At 40.6% G+C, this 22,164-nt stretch overlaps 1 protein-coding gene and 1 long non-coding RNA gene across 3 annotated transcripts in view; one reads left to right on the plus strand and one right to left on the minus strand.

Annotated features, from left to right (window-relative positions):
- kdr (kinase insert domain receptor (a type III receptor tyrosine kinase)) overlaps positions 1 to 22,164 on the minus strand; it is an 83,613-nt gene that overhangs the window by 59,604 nt on the left and 1,845 nt on the right. The window contains exons 3-7 of one of the 2 annotated variants that reach the window (XM_041197801.1): positions 16,790 to 16,871; positions 15,113 to 15,318; positions 12,246 to 12,370; positions 7,207 to 7,375; positions 2,630 to 2,769 (exon numbers count right to left, since the gene is read on the minus strand). In XM_041197801.1, the coding sequence (XP_041053735.1) occupies positions 2,630 to 2,769; positions 7,207 to 7,375; positions 12,246 to 12,370; positions 15,113 to 15,318; positions 16,790 to 16,871 (722 nt within the window). The remainder of the gene's footprint in view (positions 1 to 2,629; positions 2,770 to 7,206; positions 7,376 to 12,245; positions 12,371 to 15,112; positions 15,319 to 16,789; positions 16,872 to 22,164) is intronic. The other variant, XM_041197811.1, reaches the window with a different exon arrangement.
- On the plus strand, positions 18,042 to 20,330 carry LOC121283343. The gene is made up of 2 exons (XR_005944231.1): positions 18,042 to 18,291; positions 20,038 to 20,330. It is a non-coding gene; the product is annotated as an uncharacterized LOC121283343 (long non-coding RNA).

The following is a 22,164-nucleotide window of genomic DNA, read 5'->3' on the forward strand; positions in this document are numbered from 1 at the left end:
TCTGGGGCTTAAACGTACAATGCTTTGGTAATATGCTAAGGAAGCTCTGCCTCATCAAAGATGCTGCATTTGTGTAGAACATTAAATTGAAAGCCTGTCTGCTCTGTTAAAATGAATCTAAAAGGTCTTATGACAAAAGTTAGGATGTTCTCCTGATATCCTGAGCAACATTCCTCCCTCCATGAAAACAGGTTAATTAGTCATTTATCTAAATTTCTATATGTGGAATTTGATTACATGTAAACTGACTGTCATATAATCTTCATAGCAAGTGATTATGCTTCAAAAATAATTCATTGTGTGTATTGGGGCATGACATCATGCTATATGAATTTGAGTTCTTTCTTTCATATTGAGAATAGTGCAATAATCAGGTCTGACTTTTTGGGCTATGTGCAGAAAATCAAATTTAATTTGAATGAAATATTTATGATAGCAATGAAAATATTATACTCCCATGGCATATCTTGCTATCTTCAGATAATGTTATTCACAACTTGAAATTGCAACTACTACTCAAGCTAAGGTTTTTTTTTGGAAGCTAGTCGATATGATTGTCATTCAGGAAGAGAAGAATGGTTCTTTTCTATACTGGTCAAACTTACTTCCAAGTTTTTGGCTGAAAGCCAGGCACTAATGTGGAAATATCTGTGTGGTAACCCATCTCATAGAAATATAAGAAGTAAAATATTAATTTTGGGTGATGAAGTAAAAGAAGTTATTAAATGAGCTGCCCATTATTCATGGCAACTTGTCTTCCGTTGGCATAGATGGAACGGAAGATTGGCGAAGAATATGTTGAACAGTCAGTTCAATATGACCTATTTTATCCAATTGCCCAAAATTAAAATGATCTCCAGGAAAACATGAAATGGGAAATTGTTATTCAAACTATCAAGCACATTCATTCTCAGCCCACAAATGATCTGCCTGACTCCAACAGACCCAATTCATTTCTTCAGGCAAAGTTTCCCTGAGGTAATCAAGTAAAAGCCCATAATATTTATCATCATCACTGGGCCAGTCTTTGCTGGAGTGGGACATCACGCTGCATTCTCCATTAATTTAACTTCAGGTTTAAAGCATTTTTTATCAATAAAGTTCCTGAAAGTCCAAGCTAATTTCGGCACAGAGAGTGCATCAGGGATCTTGGGGCCTTAATGGGATGAACCTCCTTAATCAGTGAGATTAAAAGATTGAGAAATAAACAGAGGAAGGACTGAGGAGGGTGAATTATAGTAGGTGAATTCAATGCCAAACCAGGTACAGAAAGGGAAATAAAGAGTGAGAAAGAAAGAATAATTCAAAAGGGAGAGAAGAAAGACAGAAAGGAAAAGTTTAAAAGGTAAAAATGCAAAATTTGACATTTAAAAAATCTTTTGAAACAATTTATAACCTGAAGAAGTTAGATTCCCCACTTAAAATTGTTTACTTTCTTGACAAGTGAGTCTGATTGGTAGTCATTAACAATTATCACGTTGTTAGGAAAAGTATTTGTGCAATTAAATATTTTCTGTGAGGAGTTTAATGGGCAGTAAATGTGCAAATGCAGCAACTTCATGAAAATACTGGGGAGGTTAAGCAGTTTTTGGCAGAGCGGTGCAAATTGGCTGGCAAATTGTGGTGATTCGCAGCTCCCAGGGTATCTTGTCCTCATCAACAGTTGCTGCCTGATTTATACATTATTAATTGTGTGCAATGTTCAGATGTCAATATTTTTATATCGAACTCTGGCCTCTCATATTTCTAGTTTAATTCAGAACTGTTGGCCTCCTCAGAGAACAGCACTATCACCCGCAGCAATAGCAAACTGCCCCATGGAGTACTTGATCACCCAATCTATACCTTTTCCTATAACACAAATCAGTTCTCAACCATGTATTTATTCACTTCCATTTGAAGAAGTTAAACAATGCAGCTTCAATTAATTTTACTGGAAATTCAAGAATATTATGTAACAACAAAGCATTTCCATTCAGTTTTGCCTCAACAATGTAACACTAAGAGCTTTTGGAGATTTTCACCTCTGTGACTGTGCAGCACAAGAAGGGTTCACTGATTCACTGACAATATTTCTTTTGATATTTGTATTTGATTTGCTATTTTACACTTTACTTGTTCAACACCTGCACCTGGAATAGAATTGCCTCAAGTTAGTCATATAAAAGTTCTATACTTATGATTACATTGAGATTACTGTCTCCAACCCAATTTTCTTTGTTCTTGCGATTAGTCCTTCTGCCTTCGACTATAAGCATGGGACTTGGTTAATCGACAGATTGTAGACATACTCTGGTATCTGGTTAACACTTGTTTATTAGTTAGTACTACCTCTAGGCACATAGCTCCTAGGCATCATTCCAACCTCTCTCTACAGAGAGCCTAACACATGACTGACTGGTGTCAGTGGTACATCACCATCTATGTCATTCATTAGCAAATCCCATCTGTTAACCCTTTATACCATGTTCTTGTCTACTTTCCCCTCCCCTATTGAAAGGACTAACCTCACGCTTGAAGTATCAGAGATTGAACACATCTTCCTCCTCCCTGTGGATTTGCTCCATTGTGATATTTAAATTTGTTTTTTCCTAACTAAGCAAAACCACAAGGCTTTCATGTGATATACCTTCATTCCAGGATACTTCCAATCAAAGTTTAGCCGTACGTTGAGCTCAGTTTTGGCAGTGCAGTTAAGTATCAAGCGTTCCCCTACTGCTAATTCAACTTGCGACTGAGGGTTCAATGTAAGCTCCTGAATCTTGGTTCCTGTAGGGAGAATAAATTATACAATTATCCCTTTTTTGATAGCACAATAATAATAGAAATAAGTTTCGAGTCATGACAAGCATTAAAATAAAACAATTTGTAGAGATGTTTTGCTTTGTGCACTAAGTGCGAAAAAGTTTAAACCTATTTATAAAGAGCACGTTTACAATTTCTCTACACCAAACATAGGAAGGAAATCTCCCTGTATTAACAAATACCATCTAAATCCCTGACCATGTCTGAGTGTTGAACATAGATCTAGAATTCTGTATTTTTGGTGACACAAATACGCTCTTCCGTGTTTTCCATTTATGAGCTTTCCAAGTTTTGCTCTTGGTGATCTAACTTCTGCCAGTACTGCCAAAACTTGCTTAGCTCTGTCATTTTGGCAACCAGGACTCACCATGTAGCTTTATATCATAGGGCAACAAGAGTTTGTTTTGGGTTAAAACTGCACCAAATTTCAAGCAGAGAATGTTTTACTGACAAATAATACAGCAACTTTTGGCTAGCTTGTAGTAAAAGACTTTAATCAATATGGTCCACTATATAAAAAAGACATGGTAGTTGCTTCTTTTTGATGACCTGGCATAGAATTACACAGAAATTACAACACCAATATTTGGCCTAAACACTCCCTGTTGATAGTTCTTCTCCACATGAGCAGATGGCCACTCAATTCCCATAACCCTTTTCCCCTCTTTCCTTCAATGACTTGCCCAGCCTACTCTTAAATTATGACATGAGAGGCTTGTACTTAATGGAGGCAATGGAGCTGGAGAGCTGGCAAGAACCCTGTGGCACTTCCTTTCAGGAAGGCCCACCAAATCCATCAGGCACTTAACTGGGCAGTGGTGGGCCTTTCCCAGGATCAAGGACTTCAGGGCCAGAAATCCTGCCCCCAAGAGCTGCTGGCCAATCAGGGGCCAGCAGCTGTGCATTGCTTGGCAGCGCTAATGGGAATGGTGGCAACTGCTGGTAATGCACTCACCAAGGAATCCAGGCCACAGGTGAGTAATGGAGGGATGGGGGCAGGCAAGGGTTGCAGTGTGGGTTTCCAAGGAGGGGAAAGCGGGGTGCATTAAGGGCAGGGGGGTGGTTCTCAATGGGCTTCCCTCTTCCTGAATCTGGGTCCCTCAATCAGGCACTGAGTGTCTTTGAACGACGGAATGCCACCACCCCCTCCCACCCCCTCCCCCACCCAAGAGCTGTCAAGCAACCCTAACAGGGTGAATATAGGTAGCAGCAGGATAAGGCTCTTAAGTGGGCATTAATTGGTGGGCAGAGTCCCCACCCGCCACCTGCACGCGCAGTTAAATATCCCCTACCAGGAAACCTACCTCGGGAGAGGGTATTAAACTCTTGGTAAGTTCTGCTTCAGCCATTTTTTTTCAAACATGCCAAATGCCCATTCCTTTGAGCACTGTGGGCATAATTTGAACCCACTAATTAAATCTCTGTTGTTTCAGTGGAGTAAGTCCCAGTGTCCTTTGGGAAACAATCTCCAAAAGGGGTTCAGCACTTTTGTGATGCAGTGCAGCAGCACAGCACAGTGGGCCATAAATTCCAACTAGCGTTGGAAAGAGATGGCCAGCAAGAATTCATAGAAATGAATATATACTTATCTGTCCTTGAAAATTACACTGACACTTCTATTCACTGGAGCTGCTTGGGGCCTGCATCAAAAAACTCCTCGCAGGCCCCAGCGAAGTGCACTCCAGCAGATTTAAGAGGGCACTAGCTGCCGTAAAGTAGGTAAGTTTAAAGGGCCCCCGAAATTGACAGGCCAGGGAGAAGGTAAGTGTCTCAGATAAGTGGATAGAATTTGGGGGGTGGAAGTGGATTGGACGGCGGGGGTGATTCGGGTGGGGAGGTCGGAGGTCACCATGGGGATTGGTGGGTGGGTTGGGTTCAGAGGTTTGGAGGTTTTGGGGGAGTCGGAACACTGGGGCGATTGGGGTTGGGGTGGTCAGAGGGCGGGTGGGTGGGTGTTCGAGGGGATGGAGGACAGGAGGATGGAAGGCTGGGGGTGGACAGAGGTCAGGTGGTAGGGGAGGTTAGAAGTCCCGGGGAGGTGGGTGGGGGGTGCCAGAGGCTGGGAGTTGGTGTTTGCCAGGTGGCGGAAGTCAAGAGGGTGGGAGGTTGAGGGGTCAGAGGTTGGAGGATAGGGGAGGTTGGAGGCCCAGAGGGCTGGGGGGATGGGGAGACATCAGAGGTCAGGGGGTGGGTGTTGGGTGGGTCAGAGGTTGGGGGTGGGGGAAGAGTGTTGGGAAGTCAGAGGTTGGGGAGTGGGGAGTGTCAGAGGTCGGGGGGGTTGGAGGTCAGAAGTCAAGGGGTGGGGGTGTCGGAGATTGCGGGTGTGTGGGGTCAGAGGTCGGGGGGGGTGGTGGAAGTGCTGTGAGGGTCGGTCTGGATGTTTACAATAGTCACCCAGAAATTAGAAGAGGTTTCAATTCTTATAACTTTTTCTGAGTAGCTATTGTAACCCTGGCAGAACCATCCGAAGTTTGCTATTTAAACTGCATTTTTGTTTGGTTCCCGGTGCAGCGTGATTGTCCATAAGAAATGTGCATTTCTGGGCAATTGCCATGCAAACCGTCACCTGGGAACTTCCCAGAGGGATTCCCCAGTGCATCCTTAGGGTACCCCCCCACCCCACCCCCAAATCCAATGCTGGGGAGCTCGAAGGTTATGGCCCAGTATATTGCTACACGCCTAAGGGTCTCAGGGAGACAATGACTCAGATAGTCAACTTTCACTGGTAGACATGCCAGTATTTTTAGATGCAGGGCAGAGAATGAAAGTAAATCAAAGGAAAGCTAAGCTCATTAGCTTGCTGCAGCAAGCCTTAGAGTGATGATGACATTCTATCCTTGCCAGTCAGGTGACCAATTGTGGCATAAAGAAATGTGGTGAAAACAAATGAAACGCCTTAGGAAATAAGAGAGACACTTGGGTGTAGCTCCAACCAATTGCAATATCAATCTCAGGCCTAATGAACTTGGTAGGGTCCAGATTCTCAAAAGAATTTGCTCTGTAAAAGCAATCACGTTGTTTACTGGAGGAGAACTAGGTTTCCTGTTGATAAAACCGGAGACACAATAGTATAAACGATCTCCCAACCTGAACCTCTATCCCAGCAGGCAATAAGCATGAAATGACATCCTACCGTCTGTAGCTGTGCCGAGGGTTATCAGCCAGCAGTGCAGCCCCACTGTGAGAAGTAGTATAAACTGGCCAGTTGCAATTATCTGTTATCTCAGTTTACAGATTGCATTGTAGTATTTTTAAAGTGAGATACATAAGGGCCACGCTACAGATGTTTCAGGTTATAGGCTGATAAGCATCCATATTATTTTCATCAGAAAACTGTTTAGACCATGCATTAGAATGCCTTCCCCAGTCATTGGACTGTGTTCCCACTGTTATGCCGTAATTATATTTTGAGTGGGAAGAGTAGAAAGAAACTACAATGATTTTTGTGTTGTTACCGCACCATTTGCACTTCAAAACAGGACGGTTGCAAGGTCATAAAAGTGTGGCTGGTTGAAGAACGGTTCCCGCCTGCTCTCATTTTCAGATAGATCTTAGCTAGAAAGCTAAAGTTTCCTCCAGGAACAGGGAAGATCAGATGATTTAGATCTGACCACCAAAGCCATTTTTTTGTTATCTCTGCCCAACAGATTACCACCAGTTCCTGGCCCCCATCTACCAAATATCGGTGGTAGAAATTGAGTCAGCTATTTGCGTGCACAGCAAAGGAATTTTCAGTGTCAATCAGGGAAACCTGAATAAAAACAGAATTACCTGGAAAAACTCAGCAGGTCTGGCAGCATCGGCAGAGAAGAAAAGAGTTGACGTTTCGAGTCCTCATGACCCTTCGACATGAGGACTCGAAACGTCAAACTCTGCTGAGTTTTTCCAGGTAATTCTGTTTTTGTTTTGGATTTCCAGCATCCGCAGTTTTTTTGTTTTTATCTCTGGGAAACCTGAATGCTAGCTTGACCCATATTTTTCATGCCACTTGCTTGTTCACATTGATAAAAGTTTTCCACTATTGTTGCCCTTTCCATTATAAATGCTGTAAGCTTTTGTCTGCTCCTCAAAACTAGTTTCTCCATATCACTCCCAATGCTTCCAACTCTTCGTTATGGTGCTGCAACAGGAATTTGAAATCCAACGGCCCTGCTGAATATCCCACCATCAGATCAGTGAGCTGCCTATAAGGAATGCATTCTGGGCTGGCAACTCACCAAAATAAACTGCATGAGGTCTCGCCAAAAATTGGCTTGGGTCCCATGACAAAACCTTTGTGCTGGCAAACAATTGTCCCATATCTGCGCTATATGTATATTTCAAAATTAATTCTGTAGTGGAAGTTAGATATGAAATTTAAAATTTAGCCTCTTCAGTATAAATGTACAAAATGCACCTTACCTAAAACTACCACCACATACATGTTGGAACGAAAGACTCTTCCATTTATTGTTGTCTGACACGTGACCATTCCTACATCTCTTATCTTGTGACTCAAAATAGTGAACCCTTTCTGACTGTCCCAGAAAGTTGTCATTCCATCAGGAACAATGTATTTTTCCGGATATTTCTGTTCAAAAATTAAACAGGGATTATTTTGTGGACTAAAAAAATGTAATATTAAAATATAATTGCTAACTTTGGTTAAGATTACATGCAATGATTACTTAATGTTGTAAAATATGTCATAGAGTCATAAGGTATAGCAGAACAGAAGGAGGCCATTCATCCATCGAGTCCATGCTGGCTGTCTGTAGAGCAATCCAGTCAGTCTCATTGACCTGCTCTGTCCCTGTAGCCCTGCAAGTTTATTTCCCTCAAGTGACATCCAATTTTCTTTTAAAATCCTTGATTGTCTCCACTTCCACCACCCTCGCAGGCAGAGTTCCAAGTCATTAGCACACACTGCGTAAAGAAGTTCTTCCTCATATTCCCCCCCACCCCCCCACTGCCCCCCCCCAACACCCACCCCCCATATCTCTTGCCCAAAACCTTAAATCTTTGCCCCCTAGTATTTGCACTACCAGCTAATGAGAACAGCTTTTCTTTGTCTACCTTATCTAAACCTGTACACCTCCATCAAATCTCCTCTCAATCTCCTTGGCTCCAGGTTGAACAACCACTGTTTTTTCAACCTAACCCTATAGCTAAAATCCCTCATCACTGGAACCATTCCAGTGATTCTCCACTGCACCCTCTCAAGGGTCCTCACATCCTTCCTAAAATGTGGTGACCAGTACTGGACACAATATTCTAGTTGTGACCTAACCAGAGGTTTGTAAAGGTTCAGCATAATATATCTGCTATTGTATTCAATACCTCAATATGTGAAGCCCAAGATCCCATTTGCTAATCACTCTTTCATTATGTCCTGGCACTTTCCAAGATCTACGCACACGAACCACCACATCCCTCAGTTTCGGCAGGCTTTTTAGAACTGTGCCAGTCAATGTACATTTCCTCTCTGATCCCTTCTGCCAAAATACATTACCCCACACTTCTCTGTATTAACTTCCATCTGCCACTTATCTGTCCATTCTGCCAGTCTGTCTATGTCCTGTTGCAGTCAATTGGTATCACCCCCACAGTTTGCCAAAAGTCAAGTTTGGCATCATCAAATTTTAAAATTTTACTCCATATTCCAATATCGAAGTCATTTATATGTTTCAAAAAGCCGTGGTTCTAGTCCTGAAGCCAATTTTTTTAATTCAAGTTGAGTTTGTCATATTCCCTGAGCCTAAATTTTGTTAGCCAGCCTTTTATGTGATACTTTGTCAAATGCTTTTTTAAAATTCATACAACTTCCATTGCATTCCCCTCAACAAATTTCACTGTCACTTCAAAAAAAAATTGAATTAGATGATTTAATTCAAATCAAAGATGATTTACCTTTTACAAATCCATGCTGGGTCTGCTTAGTTAACTCATACTTTTCTAAGTGCATGTTAATTATTTCCTTAATTATTGTTTTCAAAACTTTACCCACCACTAATGTTAAACTGACCAGCCTATAGTTACTAAGAATTTCCTTACACACTTTCTTCTACAAGCGTGTCAGGAGTGTGATGGAATATTCCCCACTTGCCTAGATGAGTGCAGCTCCCACAACACTCAAAAAGCTTGATGCCGTCCAGGACAAAGCAGTCTGCTTGATTGGTGCCACATCCACAAACATTCATTCCCTCCATCACTGATGCACAGTAGCAGCAGTGTGTACCACCTGCAAGATGCATTGCTGGAACTCACCAAAGCTCCTTAGACAGCACCTTCCAAACCCATGATCACTACTATCTAGAAGGACAATGGCAACAGGCACATGGGAACACCACCAACTGCAAGTTCCCCTCCAAATCACTCACCATTCTGACTTAGAAATATATCACTGCTGCTTCCCTGTCGCTGGGTCAAAATCCTGGAACTCCCTTCCTAATAGCACTGTTGGTGTACCTACAACACATGGACTGCAGCAGTTCAAGAAGGCAGCTCACCACCACCTTCTCAAGGGCAACTAGGGATGGGCAATAAATGCTGGCCCAGCTAGCGAGGGCCACATCCCGTCAATGAATTTTGAAAAAATTACCATTTTCCAATCTTCTGGGACTTTGCCCGTATCAAGGGAAGTTTAGAAGATTATGACAAGCCCTTCTGCTATTGCCACTCCTAACTCCCTTAGCAACTTGGAATGCAAGCCTCCTAACTCTATGCTTTAACCCCTAACATTATCCCAAGCAATATTTGGCTATTTGTGTTTGCAGATCACCAATCTTATTTCCCACACTTTGGGCCAGATTTTCTCTCTCAAGGCAAACAATGTGAGTCAGGAAATTTCCTGGCTCACTGCACCAGCCTTGTGACAAGGTGCTCCATAAGACCTGATTTTTACTCCGGAAGGGTGGTGGAGGGTGGTGGTGAGGTGCAGAGTGGAGTTGGACATGCCACTCCTGAACACAGATTGGAGGCAGCCACAAGGACTCCTGAGTGGCAAGACGGGCTGTTTAAACAACCCACCTTAGTTCTCTGGCACTTCATACCAGTTGTTTCCATAAATTTTAGGCCCTCTAACCCTCATCCCTCGCACCCCATCATCCCCAACCTACTCTGCATGCTACATCATGCTGCCATGGCAGCTTATGCCAACCCATGCCCCTCAGCCATCCCCATGACCCATTATAGCTCCCATGCCAACTTAATGCTAACTCATGCCAACCCAAGCCCCCAGCCCCTCCCAAAGCCCCTTAAAGCCCCCATAAACTTAATGGAAATTCATGCCAAATCATGGCCCCCCCACCCACCACCCTTGTGCCCTCCATGCTAACATACCCAGCACCAATGGACAGACCTTAGGAGTCATGTTGAAATGAAATAAAATAAAGCTCCAATTACTTATTACAGCCTTTACTATAGTAAAAAGTAATCCCATTCATTAAAGCCCATTCAAAACTATTAAATATCCTCTAACAATTAATCCCTTATAAAACACACAGACGTATTCATTCCTCACATCAAAAAACAGCTAATCCTTTTATAACTTCCTTGAGCTGTCAATAAAACCATGAACTAGGAAACCCCTGCTGAGATTGTTTGTGGAAAACAGTCAAGCATTAATAATGATAGCCTGCATTGACATTAACAATGTCAATAAACAGCTATTGTAACTGATAGAACAGCTTTATTCAACTCACACTGACACAGGCAGTCTATGGCCAGAATTTTTCACCGAGCGAGTGGGCGTGCACCCAACCCGTTTGAGTGTAAAATGATGCGCGATGACATCAGGTAAGTGTCCTGACATTATGGTGCACTCACGCAATATTTTGGTTGGCGGGCACGCTGCCAACTTCTGCACATGCCCGCCGCCAATTAACCGGCCTATTAAGGCCATTACAATAATAATTAAATGCAATTTTTCGCTGCTTGCCTGGCAGATTTGGATTTTTTTATGAAACCTCATCCATGGGTGGGATAAGGTTTCCAAGAGGAATTAAAAATAAAATGAAAATGCTGAAATCTCGTTTATAACAGAACCACATGAGGAGACTTGTTGTTCACACTTTCAAATTATTTATTTATTTATTTTTAAATTCTTCAGCTCCCTGAGGCAGTTCTGTGCCTTCAAGGAACTTTCAGTGCACCCACGCACATGTACAAACTTCCACGCCTATCCTACTCCCACCCCTACTCCGACAGTGCTCAGCATTGCAGCACGTAATTCACGCTGGCTGGCCATTAATTAGCCAGCCAGAGTCAAATCGCAGTTGGGGCTTGATCACAGGCAGCGGTCAGTTTCGCGATCCCTCCTGGGCCCACCCGGCCCATGAGGTAAGAATCCTGCCCTACGTTTTTTTTATTTTAAAGGGTTGCGGATGAAATAATTTCATAGTTGGACTGTTTCTACAGACCTTATCCACCCTTTTTGGGCTTTTACATCTACTGTAAAAACTTGTGTCTCCCACACTGCAGGTTAAGGTCCTTGTGACAGTGAAAATTGGGTTTGTTTGAACTCAGCAAATGGACCTGTTAAGTTCAGGTTTCCCTCATGTGTGAGTTGCACGTCACTCCCTTTCCCCTAATGGTGAAAATGGGATCTATTGGAAATTGAGATGGGGCTTCCAAATTCAGGTCCTACTCATCATTTTTAAAGTCCCATGTGGTCTCCATGACTCTGAAAAAATCTGGCCCTTTGTGTATTTGCATGCACTCGTTCTAAACCTGTCTTTTATACTGTGTAGCTTCCCTTAGTCTGCTCCTATCTGATATGGTACAACTTCCTCTACTACTATCCAACATTTTCATCACTTTATATACTTATTCTTCTTTTTTCCTTCTATATGCTGGTGCCCATTTGCCTGCCAATTTAGTTTAAATCCTTCCCAAATATATTAATGAAACTCCTCATGAGGACTTTGGACCCAGTCCTGATGAAGTACAACTTTTCCCTTTTAAATAGGTGCCTCCTGCCTGAGAACTGGTCCTAATGACCCAAGAATCTGAAACCCTCCCACCTGTACCATGCCTCACGACACATATTGATCCTCCCTATCTTCCTATTCCTACTCTCGCTGATGCATGGCAATAGGAGTAGACTGGAGATTGCTACATTTAGAGGTCTTACTTTTTAACTTGCTCCATAGTTCCTGAAAGTCTAATGGTAGGACCTCAATGCCTGCCATCTCCATATCATTGTTCTGTAATATAGTGCTTTACAGTATACTAAAATGATTAATTTAACAGAGGATTAAGATCATTCCCATTTCAGAGAGACCGCCAATATTCTAAAATGATGCAGACAAAAAAAAAATCAAATTATTCTGAATGTGATCACACTACTAACAACATTACATTTGATGTATACATGCATTTATATTTGAATAGCATGGCTGTTATAAGGTATACTGTATTTTAAAACAATTACATAGTGTAACATAAGCAATTTTATTTACCGTCTGTAGGGTCACATTAAGATCCGGCATGGAAACCCTGCATGGAATGACTAGTGTCTTGGTCTCCATTATATACAGTGCTTCTGGGTTCCCAGGATAGGAATTCACAAAGGGAATCTGATAGTCTAAAATGCAAATAACATATCTGTTTAGCTCCAAAGGTAGAGTTAGTTGTTATAACTGGCAGATGCTTCTAAAGCATATTTTAGGATATCAACAGATGCTAATGACTTCAATTAAATCCTTGGAGCAATATAATTGCAAAGTCCTTTAAGACTTTTGCTTATTTGGAGCACTCATTTGAAACAATGCCTATAGTTTCTGGTTGGGCTTAAGAGTAGAGGTCCACTTGACTTACTGAAACTAAGGCTAAATGGTAAGGTGCCAAGTGTATTGTTCTTTTATTGCTCTACTGGTAGACAACTGATTTCCCATTCTTAAGATCTGGGATTGCATGCCAGCCTTCACAGGTTTACCAATTTAACGTGCAATTTTGCTATGAGCGTCTCAAGTTAAAGCTCAGTTCATCTTGAAAAGGAAAATTCAGTAATTCTGGCATTGCAAAGTATGCATGGGTTGAATGAAATACTGGCCATAGTGGGCAAAAGATCCATCACTCAGAAAATCCATATTTCCTTCTTCTTGAAGGAGGGTGCTCTAACTTCAGGAGTATTGAAAAAAAACAGGTTTAAGGGCCCGAAAATTTGCAGTTAAAGCGGACTACGCTGACCACACTGAGTCAATGGGAGCCCACCTAATTCGCATTGAGCTAGGGAGCACCTACATCACTACAGGCATAACACCAACATTTACCTGCCCCATTCAGCCAGGAAATCTGTTCCCTGTCCATCTTTGTGAAGGGGGATGGGCATTTTCCTGGTTCTCTGCAGACTCGATTACGCAATCCCACAGCTCTCTGTGAAAAAGTCCAATCCATATCTACTATTTTGCCTAAATTCCATTATTTGGTCATCCTGGTCATTTCCCTGACCTGTATTGTGGGGCCTATTTTGGCATATCTAGATCTGGTATCCTCATCTCTTTTGATACACTGGTCTCTAGTTAGGTCTCAGCTAAGCCAGGAAAACACAAACTTCTAGGATAAGGAGGCCCCCACCCTCCCACACCATAGCTAATAATCTTAGTGGGATCCTCCTGACATTGCTGGCCTTGGATGGGGTGGGGAATAATTCTGTGCCTTACAAGGCTTTTTGGGAAATTCCAGAAATGGAGGTTGCCAAACAACCAGGCCGATTTTGTTTTATGGTGGGATCAGCCAGACTCTCATCAGGATTAGGATGGAAGATAGCTGAATCTCTATGGGCTGGGCCTAAATCTTTTGATTCATTTTTTTCTTTCGGCTGCAGTTTTATTGAAACAATTTTCATATGAAGCATTCATCAACTAATTGCAAGTTAATTGAGCCACATCTAAAATTCAGTGAGAACAATGAGGCAATTTGTCATTCACATTTGACAAATGTTTACCTGCCTCCTTCCAATTTTGATACACGTTTAAAATAAAGTATAGGTAAACAAAAATGTCAGTATTGGGGTAAAAAGTTTCCAAAGGCTTGTAAGAGACTGTCCATTCAATGAATAAAACTTTGTAACAAGATAGACTTACAGATCTCTGAGGGAACTTTGTATCAGCCTGAAAACCTACAGCCACATTAACAATTGTAAATCAATGTATCTTATTGCAACCTCTCGAAAATCCAATGACACACCAAAAATTCCAAAGCTGGAGGGTGCTTAGAAATGGATCAAAATGTGATGTTAGTGATCTTAGAAACAATCTCATTAGAAACTCATCTATAAGCAATAGATATTGGGCATGTAACTAAGATACAAGCTAAAAGAATGTCAACCTATGCTGAGACCAAAGTTTGAGCTTTCTCTCAGACTGTTTATGCTCATTACTGATGCTTTCCTTATTTATATGACACTGATGGATTTGCTGTATGTTTCATCTTAAAATAAACTATCTTATAAAATATTTGAGTAATTGAGTTGCATCAGGTATTAATAAGATCCTTGGGCCAACTAACTTTAAATAGAACACATAGCATTCTTTCCCAATAAATTTACAAGGTGATCTTCAAAAGTGTAATTTTGTTAAGCATTATAGCTCTAGGAGAATTGCAATCTTTTATTATAAAAATTGCTGTTTGAGGTTGATTCGCAATTGTATGAAGTATAATAGCATGACTGACATAAAATGCAGGGCGTCAAGGACACCAATCAGGAAATTGGTTTGTTTTCTCATTATAACTTTGTCTGATCGGTAAGACAGAAGGAAGTGCTGCAGGCAATCTGCATTTAACCACATTGCTTTGGAAGTCAGAGAACAGGAACCCTATGGAGGTTAACCTCAGCATGTGGTGGGCTTTATTGTGGGTACACTACTCCAGTCAAAGCAAAGGTGATCATTTGTACGGCGTCTGATAAGAATCTGTATCTGTTCCCACAAAAGAAGCATTGCCGTGAGATCAAAGAGCAAAACAGAATGAATCCACATGCTGCAGGAAATACAAGTTTTAAATTGAAATGCTACCTACTGGAGAAATTGTAACCAATTGAAATTGAGCTCTGTTTGTATTTATTTCCATATGCTAGAATTGAAATTATTTGCTATTGCTGCTGCTCTCACTTATAATGCTAGGTTAATAAAAAGTTGGTTCTAATTTTTTCCTTTACTATTGTCTTTTTAAATTTCAACATTGGAATATTTATATACTAAACAGAGAAGAAGTGACATCGAAGGGAGTAATCAGGTGAAGTGGAAATGTTTTGCTGTTTATTGGAACATACGCAACAAATTTCTTTCCAAGGGCCATAATGATTTTTTAAGGAAAGTTCTCTTACCCTGAACAAAGACATAGATACTTGCAGCTACTTGCACCGTGGAGTGTTTGTAGAAGCACCGGTATGTTCCTGTATCATTTGCAATGGTTTTTGTCAGAATGAGAGTTTTGCAAAATGAAGTCCCATTGGTGCAGTCACTCAATGATATCCTGTGCTCCATGCTACTGTGATTTCTGGGCCATGACCATTCCAATGGCTCACGTCCACTACAGCAATCATTCAAAAGCAACATGTTCTCAATTAGAAATGCAGAGCTGCATAAAATTCTTTTTATTTAGTTGCTTTCTTAACCACAAATAATGATAAAAGCTCATTTACCAAAATGAAGACATGAAGTGTTGAACTATGATTTTACACATTTTTTTCCCATTTTGTTTCCACAAAGGAATAAAGACCAGGATACAAATTACATATTATTTAAACAGATTTATTACAATTTATAGATTGATGTTCTTCGGGGAGGGGATTGCAATAATCATTTAATAGAAATAAAGAGCAATTATTTAGAATATATTACATAGGTCAGAGTGGTGCACAGTGAGATAATTTCATGAAAGTTTAAGTCCCATAATTAATAAATTAGAGACTGCTGTAATACACATTTGCTGCAATTTCACTACTGTTTAAAAATGAAAATTGCAAAGAAAAGCAGCTCCAGAGCATTACATGTTATAGAACTATTTTGCCTTCATGGAGTAATGCTAAAACCAGCAGCTTTCCCTGGTGAGGAGCCTTCAGTGTGCATTCTGCTATTGACAGCTCTTTGCCTTAGGTGCATCAACATATACTGGGATATTCAGCTTAGAGAGATGAATTGGAAGCAGGCAGTACAAAGGGAGAAGTCAGGGAAGAAATTTGCACAGCAACTGGATATTCTTTTTGAAATATTTGAATCAATCCAATAACGGTAAAAACATTATGCAGAAAATGAAAACATTTCAGCAGTTTCTAAAAAAAATTGGTGTCAAATTCAATGTTTACATTAAATATACATTTTAAGATATTTTGAAAATTTCTGATTGAGAGTTTGTGGGAGAAGTTATATGAACTCAAAGCGTTGTCCACATGCCACTTTTGTTGACAGAAATGTAACACGAACAATGGGCTGTGTATGACAACATCATATTTTTTCTATTTGACTGGAGTGAAAGATAATTAGAGGTAATTGTGAAACTTCTATAGCAGATTTTATAAGTCTTGCTTTTTCTTTCAAAGTTGTAGCTAGCCAATATGTTTTAATACAGAACAACCTGAAATGGAGGACAGCTGTCTGTTTACAGGCATAGGATGAACTTACTGCTCACGCTGTAAATTTTAAACACAAGTGTTAACTTGTTTATCTCAAATGGTCCTCATTTATGCAAGGTTAATAGAATCTTATACAAATAAACTAAGTGTATGTCCACTGATATTGCCAGTAGCAATTTTAGGTCATAGTTGGTATGCGTAAGGATAATTAGGTAGATAGATTGAATAGATAGAATAGAGTAGAGTAGGTAGAATAGATGTATGGATGGATAGATGAATGGATGGATTGAATAGATGCACAGAAATATGCATATATTTACATAAAGATGTATATATAAACACATTTATAACATATACACACACACAAATATACAAAATAAGTGCAAGATTATGTGATAGATGTCAGGTAAATGCAGAATCTTCTCTTACCTGCAAGTAATTATTAACGTGTCATTAGCATTAATTACATGGTCTTTATTCTGGATGCTTAGGTGTGGGGAAGAGTATGAGCCTGCAAATTAAAACATCTGATTAATTTTAAAGAGAAACATCTGTAAAAACAAGAGTGAATACACTCTTGCATATTAGTTGGCTATTTATAGATATGCTGAAGTCAGTTTGAAGGCTGAAAAATCCAAATGCTCACACGATTTTTGTGAGAACAAAACACGTTGTCCTTGTTTTACAACACTTGTTTGCCACCTCACTGTTTTATTAGTGTTATTGAATGGAAACCTGTCCATGTATCAGCCGTCAATTGACATTGCATTATGCATAGTACAAGGGTGTAGCCAGGAAGGACTAGAAAATATGTAACTACTGTTGTAGGGAGATAGGAAGGAAATTCTTCTAGGGAGGGTCCAGGGACTGTTTCCCCTGAGGAACTTTGCAAAACTATATTTTCAAATATGTATTTTCCTGCACTTGAGACCATGCCCGCTGCAATATTTGAGGATCCAGCCAAAGATTGGAGGTTGTAATAAAACAATGAGGATGAGGTAGTGGAAGTCCAACATATACCTGAAAATTAACCAATTGCATTGGTGTTGCTTTTAATAAATCACAGTAAATTTTCTGTGTGAAGTTGTTATGACAAACCTTTCTATCTTGACATTCTATCACAAATTCTTCAATAAACAATGCAAATGTGCAACTATATTACATACACTATGTTGGCTACAAATCTCACATTAATTTGCATGCAAGTTCTATTTTATTAAACATGGACTGTGCTTTAGCTTTATCTTCAATAAATAAAGCCTGACTCTACCAAGAGTTATGTAGATACATAATGTCTCATTTAGGAAAATGAAGCAAATTATCAATTTGATTAATGGAAAATATGGTGACCTAATTAGCAAACATTTGTTTAACAGAACCTATTATATAAAAAAAACATTCCAGAAGAGGGTTGACTGCATGACAAGCTTAATTCAGGAGCCAGCATGGTGACACAAAAGCCATTTTTAGGGAATGCCATTTATGGCTGCAAAAAGAGCCAGGCATGTTTAAAAAATATATTTTTAACTAATTAACTCCTTTAATGACATATCGACAAAATATTGCAGCTTGATGATTTTTCATTCACACAGTCACAGTGCTGTAGTAATGAGAGTGATGTGCTGCCTGCACTTTTAATTCTATGAGCTGAACTCATATTACAATGTGAGGTCAGCTCCTTTACATAACATTGTGGTGTTATCAGCACACAGCACATGAAGAACAGAGGCTCATGAAATGCTGTCCAGAGCTCTTGCAAGCTAAAGTTAAAACTGTACTGCTGCTAAAAAGGAAATGGCTGTATCAGGCCCATGGCGATGAACAACATTCTTCCAGGATGGACCTTTGGATGTCATGTTGCAAAGTGGTGCTGAAGAGAAGAGCAGTTCTTTCCGGAGCAGGGGATACCTTCTCTGAAGACTAGCACAATGGTAAGTGGATGGAGGTAGCACAAAGTATGAATGTATCTCAACCATGGCCAGGTGCTGGAACAGGTTGGGAAGAAAGTTGCTGCTCTCTGAAATGTTGCCAGGTTAAACATGTTTAGGCTTTGCTTAATTATACAGTGTTGCTTAGCAATGAATCTTAAAAGGTGTTATTGTAAGTCTGGTGACACATCACAGAGCAAGAATCCATGGCACATTCCCTCACTTATTTTCCAAATAAACAGGCATGCATATTTTTAGCACTGCACTCTCTACTGCCATTTCAGTGTAGCAATGAGATATGTTAGGAACAATCACTGAGCATCAGGTATATTAGGTGATGCCTGTGACTGATTGAGGGAACTTCATTTCTTATTGTATTCCTTTGAATGCTGAGGTTGTGTAAGGCCCACCAGATATCAATCATCCCCAACACCAAGGTCAACTCATATTACTTGCTTCCTCTGTCCTGTCCTTCCTCTTTTAGAATTAGCAGTAGAATACCCATAGTTCTTCATTAGGCTGAGCTCAATTATAGTTCCCTTGCCTAACTGATGACAAATGAGGCCCAACTTTAAAAAGGAACAATAGCAAAATCCATGAGTAAATAACAAAATTGCTGCATCAAGATTTTGCAACTGCCTAATAGAGACACTTACAGAACTAGAGTCAACATGGCTGAGGGGCCAATTAAAAGGTACCTATTTCTTATGGGTGCTGAGGTCCAGCAGTGCTGTCAGGGACCAAAACTATGTCATAAAGCAAGGTTCTTAAATATTTTTTGGGGTAGCAATAACTAGCGCAATACTGGTATGCTGGCCCTCAGTGACACTGATGATTTCCCATTGCATTACCCCCATGGTGCATTCAACAGGTGCAGAGAAGGCCTACCTGCCCCAAAAACTGATAGTACAACTAACCTTCACTTTAAGCATTTGGCAACTATGGCTACTAGGCATAATATTATTAGCCTTATTAGTAAAGATGTTGCTTCTCTAAATTGTAGTTAATTCAGAGCATTTAAGATTAACTTTTGACTTTCACCAGCTGTAGGTTAGACTTCTGCTTTGCTTCCTATAGTGTAGCTTTTGAAAAATAGTAATAATTTATGTCCAACTTGGCATTTTGAATTTTAAGGGAAAACTGAAAGATGACAAAGACCAGAAAGCTCTTTAGTATATGTGATGTGTGCATATGTGTTACATGCATTGTTGCATTTGAACACAATGACAAATATTATAATATATTCATGCTAATTATTTAAAATGGGCCACCATGGGATTGGTGGAAACAAAGACCCTGGAATCACTAAAGAAACAATTAGGGGCTATGATTCTATGACTCTGTATATGGGGGAGTGTTATATTGTTCTGAACAGGTGGATTAGGATGGGCCTATAAGTATCTTGTGATTTTATGTGACACAATACACATTCTACTAATCCACAAAATGCTTCAAGTTGATATATCAGAAAAGTGAAAAATGCACAATATTGTTTATTTCTATGCTTAACTATCTCAAGAAAGCCAAACATGATACAGTGACTGTGGATGGCAAGCAGTGTACTTCATGTGATTCACGGAAACACAGCATTCAAAAGGAAATGTTTGAATAACTAGATGAACATTTTAACAATGGTAGGAATGTATTGATGGGACATCCAGAGTATTTTGTTTTGTGGTGCAATAGTTCTGAAATATTGGTTGATAAAGAGAATACTATATCTTTAAATCATAGTGTGGTGCTCTGCAGTCTCTATCATAACAGGGTGAAGAGCAGATGGTCAAGCATTAGTTGATTCATTGAAGCCTCAAGAACTGTGGACAGAGTTCTGATTTTCTGAAGTTGCCCAATTTTAAGGACTTACAAAGGATGTGAAATATTGGAATGAAATGGACAATCAGCAGATGATTTCACCCATTGGGAAATATCAAGGTTTTCTCTAAACATTTCTTTTCTCAAATTGCTGGATCAATAAAGAAATTAAATAAGTATTGAATAATTAAGTCCATTATGAAATGTTTTGGACTTTGTGCAATGAACAGTACACAAGTTTTCTCTATTTCTTTCTATGGGTGGACTGCAATCTTTATATAACTTCCTTATGCCCAGCTAACAGCACGATTATTGTTATGACAAATAATCGCAGTGACAGTTTGAGAAATGTGACTGATACAAATAGTCTAAGATATTGCAGCATAGACATCCATCTCGGAGGGGTGCAGGAGGAACAAACAATTGTGGGTCCAAATCCAGAATTGAATTCAGTTTAAAATGGGCACAGATTCGCCTCATTAGGAAGACCACTGTCTGTTCTCGTGTACTTGCACTTATTGTGTAACAGATTTCCTCTGATCAGTAACTACTCCCACATCTCCTGCCCGTCTGTCATGAGGTACTTCAGTGAGACAATCCGCGTTGACAGCAGACTTCAGCGATTCGATTGCCACTACCCGCAACACCACCCCCCCTCCCCCCGCACCCCCCCCCCCCCCCCCCCCCCCCCCCCCCCCCCCCCCCCCCCCCACCCCAACACCACCACACACTATTTACCAGCTCACCTTTAATCAGCTACTGGGGAACTGCAGTGATTTAATTCACCGCACTGGTTTTTCATAACCTTGTAAAAGCGAATAACGGCCAGAGGGTTTCAAAGCCTCTCTGCCCCTCGGCCTTTTTAATTTTCCTTTACTAGGAATACGTGGGAAAACTGGCGGTTTTAATCAGATTATTTGGTTCTATTTCTTTTCCTTCGGAGGCCAAATTATGTGCACCATGATTTAAAAATGAGAGGTGCCCAATCCACGCGATGAAATCAAAATATATTTATGAAATTCAGAAAACTGTAAACTATATAAAAAGGGAGAGAACAGATAGGTTTAACTTTGAAGAAGGTGTGTCTAAATTGGATCACAAATAGTGAATTTGTTCCTGCCTGGAGTTATTTGTATTTAGATGGGAACGAGGCTCGGACCCATTTATCTATAGAGCTTCTCCGCTGGTATTTGTTCTGTTTTTTGAACGTTATTGGTTGTTTGGCGGGCTGCTTATACAGATCTTACAGTAGAGTGCGATCACTAAATGAGACCTCACATCGGTACACGAACACCCTCCTCTCCAGATCCTGGAGAATATCCTCAATGGGCAGCCAAAGCCTGCACCAACTTTAGCACACACTGCTTCGAAAACAAAGCTGCAAGGTACGAATACTTGGACATTGGGACATCTGTTGATCATTTCAGACTTTCTGAACTTCAGATAACTGAAATCGCCAGCACCCTTGTCCCGGTGGCTTGGACCATCTGCTCTCTCGCATCAGAGACTCGCTATATACTCCACAGTGTTGAAGCTGAGCAACTGCGGGAGGGGGGTTTCGCACACAGTAACCCGATAGATTCCAGCTACAGTACTGCGTTTCCCAGTTTTCCCTGAACTGATTTCGCTGAATCTCCATCACTAATCTGCAGGAATCCTCTTCCCCAGAGAGCAGTGGATCTGGGTCATTGAATTTGTTCACGGCTGAGCTATACAGATCGACAAGGGAGTCAAGAATTGGAGGGGGGGGTTGCGGTGGGGGGAGGTGGCGGCAGACAGGAAAGTGGTGCTGAGACCACAACCAGATCGGCCATGATCTTATTGAATGCGGAGCAGGCTGGAAGGGCCGAATGGCCAACACCTGTTCCTCAGTCCTATGTTTCACTTGGGTTGATGACTGGGCTCTGCCTATAGATCCCCACACCATCAGCCCAAAGAAGAGTCGACGTATTTTTTTCTCCAGTCTTAACATGAATGTTGTACCAAAACTGTCGACTCCCTGCTCAACTTTCCACAACCCCTGGGTCCCACCAGTTAGCAGGACAATGAGAAAGACTTCATGCA

Source organism: Carcharodon carcharias, chromosome 1, assembly GCF_017639515.1.
Source record: "Carcharodon carcharias isolate sCarCar2 chromosome 1, sCarCar2.pri, whole genome shotgun sequence".
Taxonomy (NCBI): domain Eukaryota; kingdom Metazoa; phylum Chordata; class Chondrichthyes; order Lamniformes; family Lamnidae; genus Carcharodon; species Carcharodon carcharias.